This window comes from Pseudorasbora parva, chromosome 3 (genome assembly GCF_024679245.1).
Source record: "Pseudorasbora parva isolate DD20220531a chromosome 3, ASM2467924v1, whole genome shotgun sequence".
NCBI classification, from domain to species: Eukaryota; Metazoa; Chordata; class Actinopteri; order Cypriniformes; family Gobionidae; genus Pseudorasbora; species Pseudorasbora parva.
This window is the reverse complement of record NC_090174.1, coordinates 35857290-35876195: the sequence shown is the minus strand read 5'-3', so window position 1 is coordinate 35876195 and position 18906 is coordinate 35857290. Positions and strand designations below refer to the sequence as shown.

At 44.5% G+C, this 18906-nt stretch overlaps 1 protein-coding gene across 3 annotated transcripts in view; it reads right to left on the bottom strand.

Annotated features, from left to right (window-relative positions):
• Positions 1-18906, bottom strand: part of fibcd1b (fibrinogen C domain containing 1b) — a 158385-nt gene that overhangs the window by 121468 nt on the left and 18011 nt on the right. Inside the window, exons 1-2 of one of the 3 annotated variants that reach the window (XM_067438634.1) lie at positions 7796-7814; positions 6031-6114 (exon numbers count right to left, since the gene is read on the bottom strand). The exons of 1 other annotated variant lie outside the window; for it this stretch is intronic. Coding sequence is in view for 1 of the 2 variants with exons in the window: in XM_067438631.1 (XP_067294732.1) it covers positions 6031-6114 (84 nt within the window). In the remaining variant the exon portion in view is untranslated. Of the gene's footprint in view, positions 1-6030; positions 6115-7795; positions 7815-18906 lie in introns of those variants that run through there. One more of the 3 variants, XM_067438631.1, reaches the window with a different exon arrangement.

Below are 18906 nucleotides of genomic sequence, written 5' to 3'. Positions count from 1 at the left end.
CTCAGATGGGGTCGAGTCCCTTCGCCTATCCCCCGATCTAGTTCATTTCTAGTATTACTGGAAAAGGGCTACTTTGGCTGATAAGCACTGGTGGCCTGAGGATTACAGTGGGGATTCCCCGCCGGGTAAATCCCCTCGGGCCCCCACTCCTCTATCGCATCAAAAGCATGCTGAGACTCTGTTCGTGGGTGGTACGGATTCTCTCATGAGAACACGACCACGTCAGGGCATTGTTCGCCTTGCCTTCTTCATAGAGGCTTGAGCGCTCAGTGCGCTGTGTGCCGTTCTGACGGCCACGTTCACTGTCTCGCATGCCTGCTGGTAGTTGAAGGTGGAATCGCTGATCCTAAAGAGAAAAGGGCTTAGCGTTTCATTTTTGGCTCTGGCAGAGGACAGATGTCAATTGCTGCATCGGAGAGAGGGAAATATGGAGGGTCAAAAGGGCCAAAAATGAGACAAAAAAAAAAAAAAAGTATCATTGTTTTCCCTCTCTCACTGCCCTCTGCCCTGCACGCACGAGGGTAGTCCCAGCCCAGGGGTTGTGCAGGAACTGCGTGCGGTGTTGGACCTCGCCCTATGGGCGACGAAAATCACTGCACGCTCCCTGGGTCAGGCGATGTCCACACTAGTGATCCAGGAATAGGGGGCTAACCTGGCAGATATGCGCAAGAAAAGCCTGTCTGTCGGGCTGGCCTCCTCGGCGGCACCATCGAGAACTTTGCCCAGCAGTTCTTGGTGGCCCAAGAGCAGACGGAGGCGTTGCACCAGGGTGCCGACGACCAGCTGCTCGGTCGTCGGTCGCAGCGCCTCTGCCGGCTCGTCGCCGAGGGCATCCCCTCCTGCGTCCGCCTCCACCCTGCTAGAGCCGAGCAGCAGCCTCCACTGGAGGAGCAGGGTGCCGGACGCGAGGGACGCCCAACCCGTCCAGGGCCCGCTAACCGGCAGGCAAGCGCAAGGGGACGCGGCCCTGAGACGGGCCGGCTAGGGAGAACAGGAGCTGCTCGGGGGAGACGATGTTCGCATCTCTCCCCCACCCCCCCGGAGGAGGACCGGGGGGCCCTGACTGGTTTCGGTTCTGCCACTGGCTCTCCGGAGTCCAGCGGTACCCACATTTTAAGAGCAGTTTCCTCTCTCTCTGGGCCCCAAGAGGGTCAGGTTGGCAGTGTGCGACGCCCACGGGCCTTGTCACTCCTTTCCTACCCTCCCGTCGCCAGGGGGCAGTTGTGTGGGCCTCGAGGACGCCCCCGGGCCCTCTCACCCACACACTTCCTCTCTCGTGAGCACTCAGTCAACACTCCGGGCCGCCCACGGGCCTCCCGGGTCGGGGCTGAGTGCTTCACTTCCCTGCCTCCAGGCAGTGGGCAGCAGAGTGGGCTCCGAGGACGCCTCCGGGCCTTCTCACCCACTCTCTGTCCAAACCAGGAGTGCTCAGGCAACACTTCGGGCCGCCTCCGGGCCTCCCGAGTCGGGCCAGAGTACTCCGCTTCGCTGCCCCACCCCGGGCACGTCTGTGGTGCGGTTGGTCCCGCTTGCACGGTCTCTGGGGGCCTGGCTAGGTCTCCCCGGGCCGTCTCGCTGGCTCATCCGTACCATCAGACTTGGCTACGCGATTCAGTTCGCGCGCCGGCCGCCCAAGTACAGGGGCATCCTCTTCACCTCCGTGCGAAGCAGCGATGCTCAGGTCTTGAGGTCAGAGATCGAGGTCCTACTGGCGAAGGACGCGATCGAGCCGGTTCCTCCAGCCGATATGAAGACGGGGTTCTACAGCCCCTACTTCATTGTGCCCAAGAAGGGGGTGGGTTACGACCAATCCTGGACCTGCGAGTTCTGAATCGGGCCCTGCACAAGCTCCCGTTCAGGATGTTGACGCAGAAACGCATTTCCAATGCATCCGTCCCCAGGATTGGTTTGCAGCGATCGACCTGAAGGATGCGTACTTCTGTGTGTCTTTCTCCCTCAACACAGACCGTTCCTACGTTTGGCGTTCGAGGGGAAAGCATATCAGTACAAGGTCCTGCCCTTCGGGCTGTCCCTGTCGCCCCGCGTCTTTACGAAGATCGCGGAGGCAGCCATTGTTCCGCTCAGAGAACGCGGCGTTCGGATTCTCAACTACCTCGACGATTGGCTGATCCTAGCCCAGTCGAAGGACCAGTTGTGCGAACACAGGGACTTGGTGCTCAGTCACCTCAGCCAGTTGGGCCTTCGGGTCAACCGAGAGAAGAGCAAACTCTGTCCTACACAGAGGATCTCTTATCTCGGTATGGAGCTGGACTCGGTCAACCGGACTGCGCGCCTCTCCGAGGAGCAAGTCCAGTCGGTGTTGAACTGCTTGAATATGTTCAAGAGCAGGACAGCGGTCCCACTGAAATTCTTTCAGAGGCTCCTGGGGCATATGGCATCTGCAGCCGCGGTCACGCCGCTCGGATTGCTTCATATGAGACCGCTTCAACACTGGCTCAATGGCCGAGTCCCGAGGTGGGCGTGGCAGAGCGGTCAGTACCGGGTCCCAGTGACTCCTTACTACCGCCAAACCTTCAGCCCGTGGTCCAACACTTCGTTTCTCCAGGCCGGGGTGCCCCTAGAACAAGTGTCCAGGCATGCTGTGCTATTCACGGATGCCTCCGCCACCGGCTGGGGGGCCACGTACAACGGGCATGCAGTTGCTGGTCTGTGGACGGGGCCGCAAGTGCATTGGCATATCAATTGCCTCGAGTTACTGGCAGTACACTTGGCACTCCGCCGCCTCAAGGGGCCGCTGCGTGGCAAGCATGTACTGGTCCGTACGGACAGCACCACGGCCGTTGCGTACATCAACCGTCAGGGTGGTCTACGCTCCCGTCGTTTGCTCCAACTCGCCCGCCACCTCCTCCTGTGGAGTCAGAAGCAGCTGAGGTCGCTTCGGGCCATTCATGTCCCTGGTGTGCTGAACCAGACAGCCGACGAGCTCTCTCGTCAGCCGACACCTCCGGGAGAGTGGCGACTCCACCCCCAGGCGGTCCAGCTGATATGGGACCAGTTCGGAGCCGCACAGGTCGACCTGTTTGCCTCTCCGGACTCGACCCATTGCCAGTGGTACTATTCCCTGACCGGGGGTACCCACTGGCGCACAGCTGGCCCCGGGACCTACGCAAGTATGCGTTTCCCCCAGTGAGCCTTCTTGCACAGACTCTGTGCAAGGTCAGGGAGGACGAGGAGCAGGTCTTGTTAGTTGCGCCGTATTGGCCCAACCGGACCTGGTTCCCGGAACTCACACTCCTCGCGACAGCCCCTTCTTGGCCGATTCCCCTGAGGAAGGACCTTCTTTCTCAGGGACGGGGCACGCTATGGCACCCGCGTCCAGACCTCTGGAATCTTCATGTCTGGTCCCTGGACGGGACGCGGAGGTTCTAGATGGACTACCACAAGCTGTCGTAGATACCATCGCTTCAGCTAGAGCCCCCGCTACGAGGCGCCTCTATGCTCTGAAGTGGAACCTGTTCGTTGAGTGGTGCGCTTCCCGCCGGGAAGACCCCCGAAGGTGTTCGATCAGTGTCGTGCTTTCCTTCCTGCAAGATGGGTTGGAGAGAAGGCTGTCTCCCTCCACCCTGAAGGTATATGCTGCGGCAATAGCAGCGTACCATGATGTAGTAGAAGGTAAGTCCGTGGGGAAGCACGACCTAATCGTCAGGTTCCTCAGAGGTGCGAGGAGACTAAATCCTCCTCGTCCATCCTCGATACCTTCTTGGGACTTAGCTCTAGTGCTCAGAGCACTTCAGAGCCCTCCCTTCGAGCCTTTGGTGTCTTGTGAGCTGAAAATCTTGTCAATGAAGACAGTGCTCCTGACGGCATTGGCCTCGATCAAGAGGGTAGGGGACCTGCATGCACTTTCGGTCAACGAATCGTGCCTAGAGTTCGGGCCAGGTAACTCTCACGTTGTCCTGAGACCCCGGCCCGGATATGTGCCCAAGGTTCCTACCACTCCCTTCCGGGATCAGGTGGTGAACCTGCAAGCGCTGCCTTCGGAGGAGGCAGACCCAGCCCTGGCTTTGCTGTGTCCGGTCCGCGCTCTTCGCGCTTACGTTGACCGGACCCAAAGCCTTCGGACCTCAGAGCAACTCTTCGTCTGTTACGGAGGCCAGCAGAAGGGAAAGGCTGTCTCCAAGCAGAGGTTAGCCCACTGGATAGTGGATGCTATAGTCTTGGCCTACCAGTCCCAAGACGTGCCTTGCCCGTTCGGTGTAAGAGCTCACTCCACTCGGAGTGTTGCTTCTTCCTGGGCGCTGGCTCAAGGCGCCTCGCTGACAGACATATGTAGAGCTGCGGGCTGGGCGACACCTAACACGTTTGCTAGATTCTATAGCTTACGTGTAGAGCCGGAATCTTCCCGCATCCTCGCCCCCAGTGGCCAGGAGCGCTAAGTGCCCGTTCTAAGTGTCGGCTTGCGAAACGCCACTCCCGCCCTCTGGGCCGGATACGTGCGTCTATTGTCTCCAGTTGTGTTCCCCGGGAAACCGGCTAACCCTGTCGAGCTCCTCCGTCACCCCTCCGGTGTCAGACGTTGCAGACCGTCTGACGCCAGGCCTGCACCCGTATGCTTGTGAAACGTGGCTGTAGGCTGGGTTCCATATGTAGCGGTTCCCTCACGGCAACCCCATATGTGTATTCTTCCACGGTATCAGCTACCCTTCGGGCTAGCCCCGTGTCTTTCCCTCGACAGAGCCCGCTCTGTCGTCTCTGGGCGTGTTCTTTCCCCCCTTCAATCAGGCTGGAACCACCCCAGAGACTGCCATATGTTGCACTACCCTGCCAGGTTAGTCCTTATGTGTATTCTGCCACCTCTCCTTCCCTGAAGGACGTGGCCCCGCAGCGTACCCTCTCTCCCAAGAACGAGGTAGGCACGCTTTCCCAGCGTTATCCAATAGTCATTCTGAGTGGGTCTTGCAGAAACAGCAGTGACTGTACTCCCTGCTTGGAGCCCTGACTTCCGTACCATACTAGACGGTGCAGTGCGCTCAAGCAGGACGCTGGAAGGGCCAGCATCCTGGCGTTTTCCATAGGGATCCCATTCGTCGGTTCAGTTCTGACGTACGTCGAACGTGACCGACTGAAGGGGAACGTCTCGGTTACGTATGTAACCCTCGTTCCCTGAAGGAGGGAACGGAGACGTACGTCCCGTCGCCAGATGCTGTGCTTCCGCTGGGAGTCCGGTCACCTGTAGGCTCTTCAGCAGGAAAAGCTCTGATCTATCATTCCACTTCCTGTTTTATACCCGCGCTGCGGGGCGGAGCGTGGAATGCGTGATCGCATGCCAAATTTCATTGGCTCGTTGTTAGATGCTCGAAGTAGGATTGGTCTCTAAAGTAAGATCCCATTCGTCGGTTCAGTTCTGACGTACGTCTCCGTTCCCTCCTTCAGGGAACGAGGGTTACATACGTAACCGAGACGTTTTGTATTGCAAACGATATTATTAGTTATTAGTGTAATAATATTTATTTGTTTATTTTGTGATTTCCAATTAAAGGAAGTATATGTTCGATTGTGGCCACAACTGGTACTGCAATCAATTTCAAATGACTGTAGAGCGGTGTATCCCCTCTCCCCCTCCCCCTGACTCGAGGTTGCCAGATCGGCTGCAGGATCAGCAAGAATGTTTGTAGTTGCAGCTGTGGTAACTAGAGCAGATCTGGCAACCCGGATGCCCAAACACTACTGACTTCATGATTGGTCAATAGGTGGAGGGCGGAGCTTCAGGCCAAAACACATGTCAACATCAACATCAGTTGAGGGCTACAACAACAACTTTTAAATGACAATATCCTGGCCGGACTACTGTTGTCAGTGATATAAGTATTTGACATTAACATGATTTCTTGATGTCTAGTGACATATCAGGGCCATTTTATGATTAATTGAAATACATTTCTTACATACAGTTCCTTTAATTTTAGACTTGCAAGACGTTTGGACCCCACTTTATATGCTCCAGTAGTTCCAGGAACTAATAATCTATCAAGCATTAAGTTTAATGGTGTGAGAGATTGAAGCCCTTACCTTGGGCGGTGTTTGTCTGACTGTGTCTGAGTCTGACCAGCGATGTTTGAGCTGAGAGGAGTTGGGCACACACTCACAGAATGTCTGCATCAAACAAACAAACAGAACTAAATAAAGTGATGTTTTTGTTTGGCATTTGGTGTGTGTGTGTGTGTAGTCTATGCTGGTTTGGCTAAATTTGTGAGGGCCAGATATATTCACTGAAGCCGCATTTCTGCCGCAGGAACTTTCCTTAGGAGCTAGGGCCTTTGGGGAGTTTTTTAGCATAATTCGATCGCAGGAACCAGGGTCTAAATGACGTTCTGGGTATAAATTTTCCTCTCAAAATGGCCCTGCTCACAAGGAAGTACTTTTTCAAAGTTCAGTAACTTTCGTGGGTGGGACTTGGGCGCTAAACATGCTGATTGGTTGAGCTCACCCAGCATTTTATTTCAACATAAAAGTCAGCTGCAGTGCGTGCAGTAAGAGTTGTTTGCTATTCGAATGAAGTTTAGTAAATACGACCGTTCGACCGACGACGAGGTTTAGGTTTTATTAAGTATATTTGCAGAAGATAAGTTGCATGCAGTCCAGCTTCACCGGACTAATCTTCATGGTACTTTAGACCGCAATGGAAATACAAACAGCAACAGGTCTAAGGCGAAAAAGTTCCTGGGACAAAATTGTTCCAGGTAAGTTCAGTGGAAACCGGGCTTAATATAGTGAAATAGCATGACAACCCACTTCTCTAATCAGAAATCAAATCATGGTTCTTTTTAAATCTTATGATGTGGATAGGATTCTGTGAGGGTCAGGTTTATGAGATGAAAATATATAAGATGTACTGACTATAGTCAAACAAACCTGTGTATGTGCAAGTGTATGTGTGTGTGTGTGTAAACTCAGCTGCCATGAGAATCATTCGTTTGGTCTAATAATGCCTTTTTAGTAATATAGCTCCTCTTATCTTGCAAAAACATAAGGTCACATATAGCCTACACTTTCATAAGTATCTGATTTTTTTTTTCATCTCATCGGATTTTTATGTCCCAAGCAATAACAATATTACATTAGCTTTCCGCTATATGGTAACAAAATCAGATCAGTGAGACATTAGTAAGGCCTGACAGTGCTCTCTGTAATGCTGCTTTCAGATGCTCCATAGATGGTCCTGTTTTCTAACCATTCTTACATATTCGGAGTGTTCAACTAAACAACTCATTGGTGCATGTTATTCCAAAAAAAAAAAAAAAAAAGTTTTTTAAACTTTCTTGTTTTTCAATCCCTCCCATCCAGCGACCTTCAGAGAAAACACACAGACATACAAATATTTATATCCCCCCATTGAATATCTGTATTTTTCAAACTAAAATACATCATATTTTGGGTCACAAAATGGGTTGTGAATGCAGTTCCACTTTGACTTTATACCCAACGCAAAATTACGAAAGAATTCTATTTTTTTAGCTAGTGGAAACAAAGCATTAAATATGGTTTACAACAAGGCACTACACCAGAATAAATGTATCAACATTATATCCAAAAGACTATTATAACTGTTAACTAATGTCGTTAATGTCGTTAAAGACTAGTGTCATAAAATCCCTTACTAACCTTGCCTTTGCAGTTATCCAATCTTTCTCCTCCTGTCATGACCATGTACAGTAAACACCCTGTAACTTTCACATAATACACGCATGGATACCGTCGGTAATGAAGAGCGAGTGAGAGAGAGCACAAGTTTTTCCAGGTCTGCATGTAAGGTGTGCATAAGCTGACTACTTACTAAGCTAATTTAGAGGTAGAAGCTTTACACACATTCTGTCCTCGGTTTAAGACACATCATAAGCCTCGATTTACACCAGTCAACTGGGAGAGGAAGAAAAAAAGAGACATAAAACTGTGCGGAGGTGGAGAGCCTGAAGAGTTCAGACCACCTAGACTACAGAGCATTCTGACAGCCAAAACTTTGTTTCAGCAGATATGAGATACTGAGATACTGAGAAAGAAAAACATTAGCGTGAAATATAAAGGAACAATGAGACTTTATGAGTTTGTGATGCTCATATTTTTGCTGTTTTCACCCAGTGGTAAAAATCACTATCAATAAGCAGACACTTCAGGGGTAGGTTATTTGTTGGACGGGTTTACAGGGATAAATTTGGTAAGAACTGTCTGACCAAACATGCAAGCTTATCTGGCGGGGATATCTCGGACAGACAAATCTCGTGATTCTTATTTGATGGCTCAAATAAATAATACTCATTAATTTCCTATTCATAAAATATATCAAAATTAAGCAGCACAACATCAACATTGATAATAAAAAGAAATGTTTCTCAATCAAATCTAAATATTTTAATGGTTTCTCAAGATCATATGACACTAAAAACCGAATAGTCATTTTTTTTATATAGTAACAATATTTCACACTATTAAAATACACTTTTCATGTTTTTGATTTACATTTGCATTGTTCAATAAAAGAGACTATTTAAAAAAACAAAAACAAAAAATACTGATCACGTAATGAAAAACAAAAAATGTGGAAAAGCCTAATTAATTATTTGTAATATGTCAGTTGCAAAATAACATGTTATTTACTATTGCAATCAACTGTATTTAACTCTAAATTAATTATGCTCTATTAATTATTTCCTGCCATTCCAATTCAATTCAAATTCTCAATCACAAATTGAAAGGAATAGCTTTAAATGTCCACTAATCTTAAAAAAAGTAACACTTCATTTATATTAAAAACGCATTTTGGTCTTACAAATAAAACTGCCAACATTCCTTTTCCTTTCTAACTGCCTGTCAGATCTCAGCTATAGAGTTCCAGACAACACACCACATCTCTCTATCTTTACAATATCCATCTTTTGTATATGAGGCGCGCTCACACACACACACACACACACACACACACACACACACACACACACACACACACACACACACACACACACACACACACACACACACACACACACACACACACACACACACACACACTCAAAAACTCAATACTGTACACTAACCCATCTCACTACTTTAGTATCATTGTTGTTTTATACACACCTTGAGGTTTCCAACAATCTCAAAATTGCACATTGCACAGATATCCCACAGTGAGGAAGACGAATGGATTTTTCAAGCAATGCCCCTTGTGTATATATCTCCACTCATACATAGGAGAGTTTCCTGTGAATAATGCATGTAATAACCTAAGAATCAATACCATCTGACCACAAAGATGAACTCTCTATCACTCGCTTTCTCTTTCTATCTCTTTTCTCAGTTTCATTTGCTCTGGCTTACCCTTTCCCCATTCTCTCTCTGTACACTCACATGCATAGTCCAAGTTAAAAACTGGAAAGGTTTTCCCTACACGGACCCCAACGGAATAGTAAAACCTGAAATCGCCTACAGTGTACGGTCCGCATGAGGAAAACAGCTGATTAAAAGTACTTTTTTTTTTTTTTATTGAACTCTAAACATGCACATACATTTGTGTGAGGGTTATTTTTAAGGTTAGGGGCTAGATAATATCATTAGCTTAGTATAAAAACAACAGAGGCCAATGAAATATCTCCACCTTGATAGGAAAACAAATGTGTGTATGTGTGCGGTTGGGTGCTCCTTCAACTCTAATCCACCCTAAATTCTATCGGGTGTGAAGTGATGCCCATTACAAACATGAGGCAGAAGGGCGAGCCAAGGGCAGCATACACAAACACACACAAAAAGATTCACCACTGAGACACTGGGGGAAATCAAGGCCACAGGCATGTGTGAACTGATGCTATCTGAGGGGAAGAAATGGGGGCATCTTGAAGCATAAATGGGTAAGCTGGATTGTCCTGGTTTTCACACTCAATAAGATTTAAGAAGCAAAAGAGAAACTTCATTCCTAAAAGGGACATTCTCGGTGGGATGCTATTCAAAAGCCTGTGGCTTTTGGATCAATGCAGGGCATAGCTCTATCCATACAAGATGCTGCTATTGGAAATATGTAACTATTGACAAACTGTAAACACTGTGAACACAGTGGGAGAGAAAGGAATTGCAGATGTGTGTGAGCTATATTTTCTGTCAAAAGCTATGGTTCAAATAATGATCACTTGATGTGGTTTGAAAATTGTGGTTAAACTTGCGATCTTTAAACCGCTATGGGCTAATTTCTGTGGCATTCACTGAATGACAGGTGGCCCCGAACTGAACTGAGAGACCCAGACACCTGCATCCCAGCCCATGGAGATACAGTGTTCCAGCCTACGGAGTCCATGCTAATAATATAATTATGTCTAGTTAGAGGTTATTACGTTAACACTAATGACAGTTTCACAAGTTCAGACATTATCCTTGAGATTGAAAAGTATACTGATTTGGATTGCAACCACAACTGAATACTGACTAGAGATTACCCTCCTATAGACATGAGCTAACAGAAATGGCATAAACAGCTAGGACAGTTTTCAGTGAGCTTGCAGCACAGACCGAAGATGGTTGTAACACAGGACTTACAATTTCTCCAGTCAAGAACAAGTTACACAACCCCCTGCGCAGACCTTGGCAATCAAATCACCATTGGCTAGTACATTTTTTAGTTTAGTTGCCAGACTGATATCATACAACCAATCACATGGCAGTCCCTTTAATGCATTTAGGGAAGTGGTCCTGGTCAAGACAATCCCCTGAACTCCAAACTGAATGTCACGATGGGAAAGAAAGATGATTTAAGCAATTTTGAGCGTGGCATGGTAGTTGGTGTCAGATGGGGCATTCTGAGTATTTCAAAATCTGCTCAGTTACTGGGATTTTTACACACAACCATTTTTAGGGTTTACAAAGAATGGTGTGAGAAGGGAAAAACATCCAATGGGTAGCAGTCTTGTGGGCAAAAATGCCTTGTTGATGCTAGAGGTCAGAGGAGAATGAGCCGACTGATTCAAGCTGATAGAAGAGCAACTTTGACTGAAATAACCACTCGTTACAACCGAGTTATGCAGCAAAACATTTGTAAAGCCACAACACGCACAACCTTGAGGCAGATGGGCTACAACAGCAGAGGACCTCACTGGGTACTACTCATCTCCACTACAAATAGAAAAAAGAGGCTACAATTTGCACGAGCTCACCAAAATTGGACAGTTGAAGACTAGAAAAATGTTGCCTGGTCTGATGAGTGTCGATTTCTGTTGAGAAATTCAGATGGTAGAGTCAGAATTTGGCGAAAACAGAATGAGAGCATGGATCAATCATGCCTTGTTACCACTGTGCAGGCTAGGGGTGGTGGTGTAATGGTGTGGGGGATGTTTTCTTGGCACACTTTAGGCCTCTTTGTGCCAATTGGAGATTGTTTAAATTCCACAGCCTAATTGAGCACTGTTTCTGACCATGTTCATCCCTTTGGGTACCCATCCTCTGATGGATACTTCCAGCAGGATAATGCACCATGTCACAAAACTTGAATCATTTCAAATTGATTTCTTAAACATGACAATGAGTTCACTGTACTAAAAGAGCCCACACAGTCACCAGATCTCAACCCAATAGAGTGATCGAACGGGAGCTTCGTGCCCTGGATGTGCATCCCACAAATCTCCATCAACTGCAAGATGCTATCCTATCAATATGGGCCAACATTTCTAAAGAATACTTTCAGCACCTTGTTGAATCAATGCCACACCGAATTAAGGCAGTTCTGAAGGTGAAGGGGGATCAAACACAGTATTAGTATGGTGTTCCTAATAATCATTATATATATACGTATATATATATAACACTTGTGAAAAGCTTTTTAAATATCTTAACGTACACTCAACATCAGTCAATCAAGCATTAGACTTTGTTATGATATTATGACAATAAAGCACTACTTAATTATATATATTTAGTAATTAGAACTAGAACTGTTGGTAACCATGTATGAATGCATATTTGTCATTTAACTCAACTTTGAACTGGTGCTGGTGTTTCAGATATTGTTGGTGTTTCTGTAAAAAAATGTATAATAGTATTGTAATAATAAGATAATACTAATTCTACTACTAATAAAAAAAAAATTACAACGACCTAAGTATTTATGAGCTGCTTGGTTCTTGAATATTAAAGGTGTCATGAACTGTCTTTTTTTATACTGTTGTCTGAGGTCAACTAATGATGTTCGTGTGGTTTTTACATTCAAAAACATCATAATAAGTAATAGGCTATTTGCTACACTGGTTTTGAGGCTCTCTCCTGAACACTGGGTTTTGATGGGTGTGAACACCCACGGCTAGGATTGGATAAGATTTGCATATTTAATGAGTTTCAGCTCCGCTGTCATATCTAGCCCCTGTCAGTTCCGTTCACATGAGGGAGAGATTATTTTGAAAGCGGCAACTGCAACATGTCTTTATCAAACAAACACAATGATTTATTTCTCATCCACCCGCGATTGTATTACATGCCCTGCACCCGCACGATCGGTCGATATAAGCGTAAACCTTGCGCTCACAAACACACACATGCGCGCCCAGATCAAGAAAGAATTTCTGCGGCGGACGTATGTTTTGGTCTGGTACAGCACTGGGGCTAGTACTATTACCAACCCGATCACATGATAATGCGTATAAATAGTATGAGTGTGGAATGTCGTGGAATGTATACGCCAAAACTCATTTTGGCATGCATATGATACGCTGTTTTTCGCGTGCATATGATATGCACTTTATGGCGTATATATGACACGTTCTTGGGTAGGTTTAGGGTAGTGGGGTGGGGTGGGGGGTTTGTATGTATAATACGCCATAAAGTGCGTATCATATGCACGCGAAAAACAGCGTGGCATAGACACATCAATATGAGTTTTGGCGTACACATTCCATGACATTGCACACTCGTACTAGTTATACGCATTTTCGCGAGATCCGGCTGCTATTACATATAAAAAAGACGTTTTAATCACATAAGTTTGTTGCACCATTTCTGTCAGATCCAATATAGAAGGCTCAACATTGTGTCTGCAAATCCAGCACTTGAGACTTGTTTACAAACAATTCTGCAGTGAAATGAAGTACAAATTTTCTTCCCCACGTGAGCTGGAACTTCTTTCAAGTTTATATTTACTTCTTTCAAGTAATAAAGTATTCTCGTAAGTTTATAACATGTCCATATGGGTGAGGTGTTCTAATGCCGGTCGCCATGTTGCCCCTCCATCTTGAAAGTACATTAGCCAAAGAGGGACATACCCGTAAATTCAAGCTTCACTTTTCGTTTTTTAACACTTGATGGTACTCATTGTCCAGGTCGAACTGGAAGCCATGTTAATCTTGGACTAAATCAGCCACAGTAGGAGTTAAAACGAAATCGGAATTGAGAGGAACAAAAACTAATATTCACTTGATTGTCATATACCTTTACTGCACTAGATGGGGGAAAATATCACACAGTGTAGCTTTAAGTATCAGTTATTAGGATCCGAAGGAAGCTTATGCAGCGACTGTGTTCTTTCACAATATCTTGCTATCTTCTTCCACATATTTATTGCTGCTAGATATTGAGCCGATCAGCTCCATGAGTTGGTGGGCGGGGCTACTGAATTAGACATGCTGCAGCTCTGTGTTTCATAGTGCTGTGACAAAAGAATGAAGCTCACGCTCGTTTTCTGGGCCTGGTGTCTATATAAGCTTTTCTTTGACTAAAAAGGAAGTTTTCAGCTCTGAAACTAACAGGATAATCTTATATTACCATCAAAAGCTTAAGGGAAACCTGATTTCTCAATTCATCACCCCTTTAATAATGTTGACAGCATTTGCTCGAACTGATTACCCAATGAGATTGCCGTGTGGGCATTAGTTCCCACTACCGGAAAAAAACGGCATATCTTCTGCTTGTTCTTAAAAGCTGATTCATTCTAAATGAAAGCTGGTATTTTGACAGGAAAATACAATAAAGAATATTGTTAACATAGCGCATATCTCGTGCACACGAACGCTCTGTGTTTGTGTGTGTGTGTGTGGGGGGGGGGGGGGGGGTGAGAAACGCTCAGCAAAGCGATGTTGATTGTGTGCCTGGACACTTGAGTTTACGGTACGTCGTCAGATGAGCTGAGAAACTCTCAGTTGCTCATTCAGTGTTTAGTGAGTGAAAATGTATGAATATGCTATTCTTAACCTCTAATGCACACACTAGCGAGTAAAATCTAAGAATGTATTAGCCTTGATTTTTATGCTAATTTCTGCTTTGAGAATTCAGTTCAATTCAGTCAATTTTGTGTCTGTATACTGTAGATATTGGTCCTGCAAATTGCTAATATTTTGTCTGTTAGGTGAGCTAGTTCATGGCTACAAGACTCAGTTAGTTGTAACATCAGCGAAGCATGCAAGTGACTAAGGAATTTTGCATAGTTTATGCAAGTAAAGTGGAGTAAAGGTATATGACAATCAAGTGAATATTAGTTTTTGTTCCTCTCAATTCCGATTTCGTTTTAACTCCTACTGTGGCTGATTTAGTCCAAGATTAACATGGCTTCCAGTTCGACCTGGACAATGAGTACAATTTGCCTAATTTCTTCAGGACGGTGGCCCTTCAGGAGCAGGATTGGTTACCCCTGGCCTAGGTCTTGGAAGAAAAAGACAAACTAAGGGGTGTCTCTAAGCATTTTGAAGAGAGTATCAGATAATGTATAAGAGCTGGGAAAGTATAAGATATGTGGCAAAACAGTATGGCATTCTATTATGGAAAGTTACTATGACTGACACTAACAAACACGCTTAAACACATCCACGTGCAAATTATTTAGTTTTATTATGATGATGGTAATGCAGGGGTTCCCAACCACATTCTACCCACAGCTGACACTTGTAACTAGTTTGAATCCCATTTTGAACTCACTGGCACAAGATACAGACAGATGTGTAAAAACAATGTTACAACCATGCCCGGTCTCGTTTTGCACGTTGTTTTGTATGTTTCCTTTGTTGTAGACATGACCTGGTAACCGTATGTGCTTTGGCATACATGTGTGCATGCGTTTTTTCTTCAATATTCTCACCACTTACTACGGCTTCAAAACTGCCATATAAAATAAAAAACAAAAAAAGCCCCAAAACCTCCTTTAAAAAAGAAAAATTCAATTAGTTTCCAGTTTTCACTAGGTGTGCTCTGTCTTTTGGCTTGCTTGCTTGCTTTGGCTTGGGGACAATATTACTGATCTGACTGCATTGACACCATTGTATGAGAACTGAACTGAGCTAGACGATCACATTGTTTTCTCCAGAGCGGCTGTACAGCCGAAAAACAACCTTTGTCAAATGTTTTCCTGTTATCACTGTAAAGCTGCGTTTAAACAATCTGTATTGTAAAAGGTGTATACATAAAGGTGACATGACTAGGTTTGAAGTTTAGGATAAATTTTGTAAAAAATATTACACAAACAGGTAACAAAGGAGCAGTGTTGGGAACGTTTCTTTAAAATAGTAATTAATTGTAGTTACTCACTACTTGTTCCAAAAAGTAACTTAGTTAGTAAAGGAATTACTCTATAATAAAAGTAACTCGTTATCAGGGAAAGTGACTATTATTTGCGTTACTGTAAAAATAAATAAATAAATAAAAGTTGCTAAAATATGTAAAATAAATTGGATGCCCCCAATATTAAATGTTAAATGAATGAAATGGACACTGGATATAATAAATTATTATTATAAAATATTGTACACTAATCTACAATATTTTAATGTTGCTGAGGGACAATGTGAGAGACACCTATCAAATTCCCTGTGTATTTAGTTCTCACCCTGCGTCCCAATTCGCATATTATCCATCCTAAATAGTATTCGAAAATAGAATTAGTCCCAAATCGTAGTATGTTGAAAAGAGTATTCCAAAGATTCCCAGATGGTTTACTATTTCCGGTCCGAATTGGAAGTATGGATCGATGGGCACTCAAACGGCTGATATTGCCCACAACCCATTGCGAGTTGGACGTGGATTCGATTAGAACTACAAACGCAGATAAAAAGCGTTAAAAAACTACAAACATGACGGATGTGCGAGTTTGACGGTTAAGTAGAGAAGTTTAAAGGGGTTTGTGTGACCAACTATCAGTATTTAACCTGACAAAAATATATTTATTCAGTGTTGTCCACATTATATTTCATCTGCAGCAGCATTGTGAACTTTTTTAATGACATGTTTGGCCATTAACTTTTAAACGCATCATTATATTTAAACTGCAAACACATGAGGAGAGTCTCTGACCCACACATGGCAGATCAACGAGCGGCTACATTTTTCTCCGATACGGTAGGAGATTAAACTGAATGTGGAGGATTTGAACTGGGACGAATCTGACGATGATTGACAGGGCAGATAAACGGTGACGGGACGCTCGTAACTAAGCGACAGAGTCCGTTAAAGATGGCGAAGTAGTATGTCCCGAAGCTTGCATACTTTTCTGCTACACACTTAAAAGTATATACCTTTTCTTCACAAAAAGAGTTCATACTTTTAGGACGTAGTATAAGTAGGCGAATTGGGATGCAGCATCAGTTTCCCCTCAGTGTTTGTCCGTCGACGTTCATGTCATGTGGTGTTTGTCCGTTCCGGAGTTGTTGATATTAAAGATTCCTGTTCCAAGTTCTCCCGCACCTTCGTGAGTTTGACATTTGCACCACGTTTGTAACAAAAAGTATACCAAAAATAGAAAATAATAATAAAAAAAATATATTACATTAATTTAGATAGACTCTTTGTAGTGCACATTAAAATTCTCACAAAAATAAACAGTTTAACAAGAAGTGCTCTCAAGTCTTGTTTGTATGGCGGGCTTACCCACTTTCTCGCGAGAAAAACCCAGTTTTGGTTGCTATAATGTCGTGGGTCTGTCTAATCCTTTGGTAGCGGAGATCACATTATCCTTTGCATTCACCGACGTGGAGAGACTCTTCCTGGGCATAAGTTGCACATTACATAAACATTCTATACCTTTCACCTCAACGAGGGAACAAAAGTAGTGCTTATACTTCCAATTTGTGAAAGCTACCTTTAAAGTCATTGGTCATGACGTCGCTCTGACTCCTGATCGCATGCGCGCGTGCGTCACACCACACAGCTGCAGGTCCGCTGACAGAGCGCGCCTGTTCGGATGAAAACCGCTTCAGTGAGCTCAATTATAGTAACGCCGCATTTTATTCTCAGTAACAGTAACGGCATTATAACGGGGGAAACGGTCATTCGTTTGTTTACTCGTTACTAAAAAAGTTTTTACGCCGTTTATCTATAACCCCGTTATTCCCATCGCTGCGAAGCATACAGTATATGGAACCTTTGGTGTAATGTTTCAGAAAACAAATAAATAATAACAAACCATGTACCGAGTTCAAAAGTCTTTTTGTAAGCCACACACAACACTCAGCCCGCAATTTACTCCAGCAATAAGCCCAGAAAGCCCTAAAATGCTTCCAAAGAGACAATTACATGACTAAACTGGCTCAAAACCCTTGACACCAAATACATAATCTCCAACTTCCAGCACAAAAGCACACAGTCTTTTGGTACAGAAAATACAGTCAAGGGAAAAGCCATGCTCTCGGAATACAAGAGGAGTGAGAAAAGAGGCTTTCGCACTTTCAAGTGAACAACAAAGCTTAATTGTCACCTTAAATTTCAATATTGTACCTTTCACGTATGTTCTTTTCTTGCCCATCTGTCATATTTCTTTGTCTCTTTCACTCACCCATCCAGCTTTCTCTCTCCAAAAGTGAGCATCAGAGAGGACGCCTACCTAACAGTGGGTGGATTAGAGAACTCTCAGAGCCTGTGTGTGTGTGTTTTAGAGTAGCTACTAACCTCCAAAGCTGTGCGTTGATTCATATGCCATCAGAAACTCTTTTCAGGGCAATGCGGGTGGCTAGGCCTCTCCAGAGCCAATTGGAAGGCAGAGATTTTGAAGTATATCATGGTTTCATATCACTAAAAATAAAATAACCTCATTGCATCATCCATTAAATGTAGGTCTCTTGAAGAAAAATAGCTGGATCAAGACAACATACCTTAATCGTCTCATATTTTCTTCAGCAGCTACAAGGTAGTGATTATGGATATTGTGGCGAAAGCTTCTAAATAATCTAGTCACATATGATCTCTCTCTCTCTCTCTCTCTCTCTCTCTCTCTCTCTCTCTCTCTCTCTCTCTCTCTCTCTCTCTCTCTCTCAATGGTGAGTAATTCAGCTTCTCAGTTGTTCAGCAATGCATCTGACAATTTGTGTGGCATAACAAAAAAAAATCTATAATTGAATGCATGCTCACAGACTTTGTTTTCAATACAGACTCTAAGCACTATGACACACATCAGTTTTTTACCAATTTGATATGCCACATACTAAAAAGAAATAATGCTATTTGCTGTTTAAAAAAAGAGAGGAAAACATTTCTCAAAGCTGAATTGAGCTCACCATTGCTCAGAAGTAACTACAATTCTCCAATTAGAGTGAGAATATTTTGCTGAAAATGGACAGTTGTGGTATTTGTGTCTGTGAAAATGTGATTAACCAGAACATCTCTTGCTTTCAAGTATCATTGCTGTTGTGACAGGTGACACTGTTGTGCATTTCTGTGTCTTTAAATAGGTTGAGAAAAAACATGTAATATACGCAGAACACAACACAGAGTTAATAACAGGCTATGAACTTTGAGCTGCGTTTGAGCTTAATTGGGATCTTTGCTGTAATTTCTGTTTCTGTCACCTTCCAGGCTATTTCACAGCAAAACAGGTAGGTAACAACATTCAGCTATTTTCACACCTGTGAAAGAAGGGTCCAGGTTTTGGAAATCACATTTATTATCTTTGTCAGAGAACACAGTATTTTTTAATCATTCTTTTTGCTGGTTTGCTGCACAATCATATAA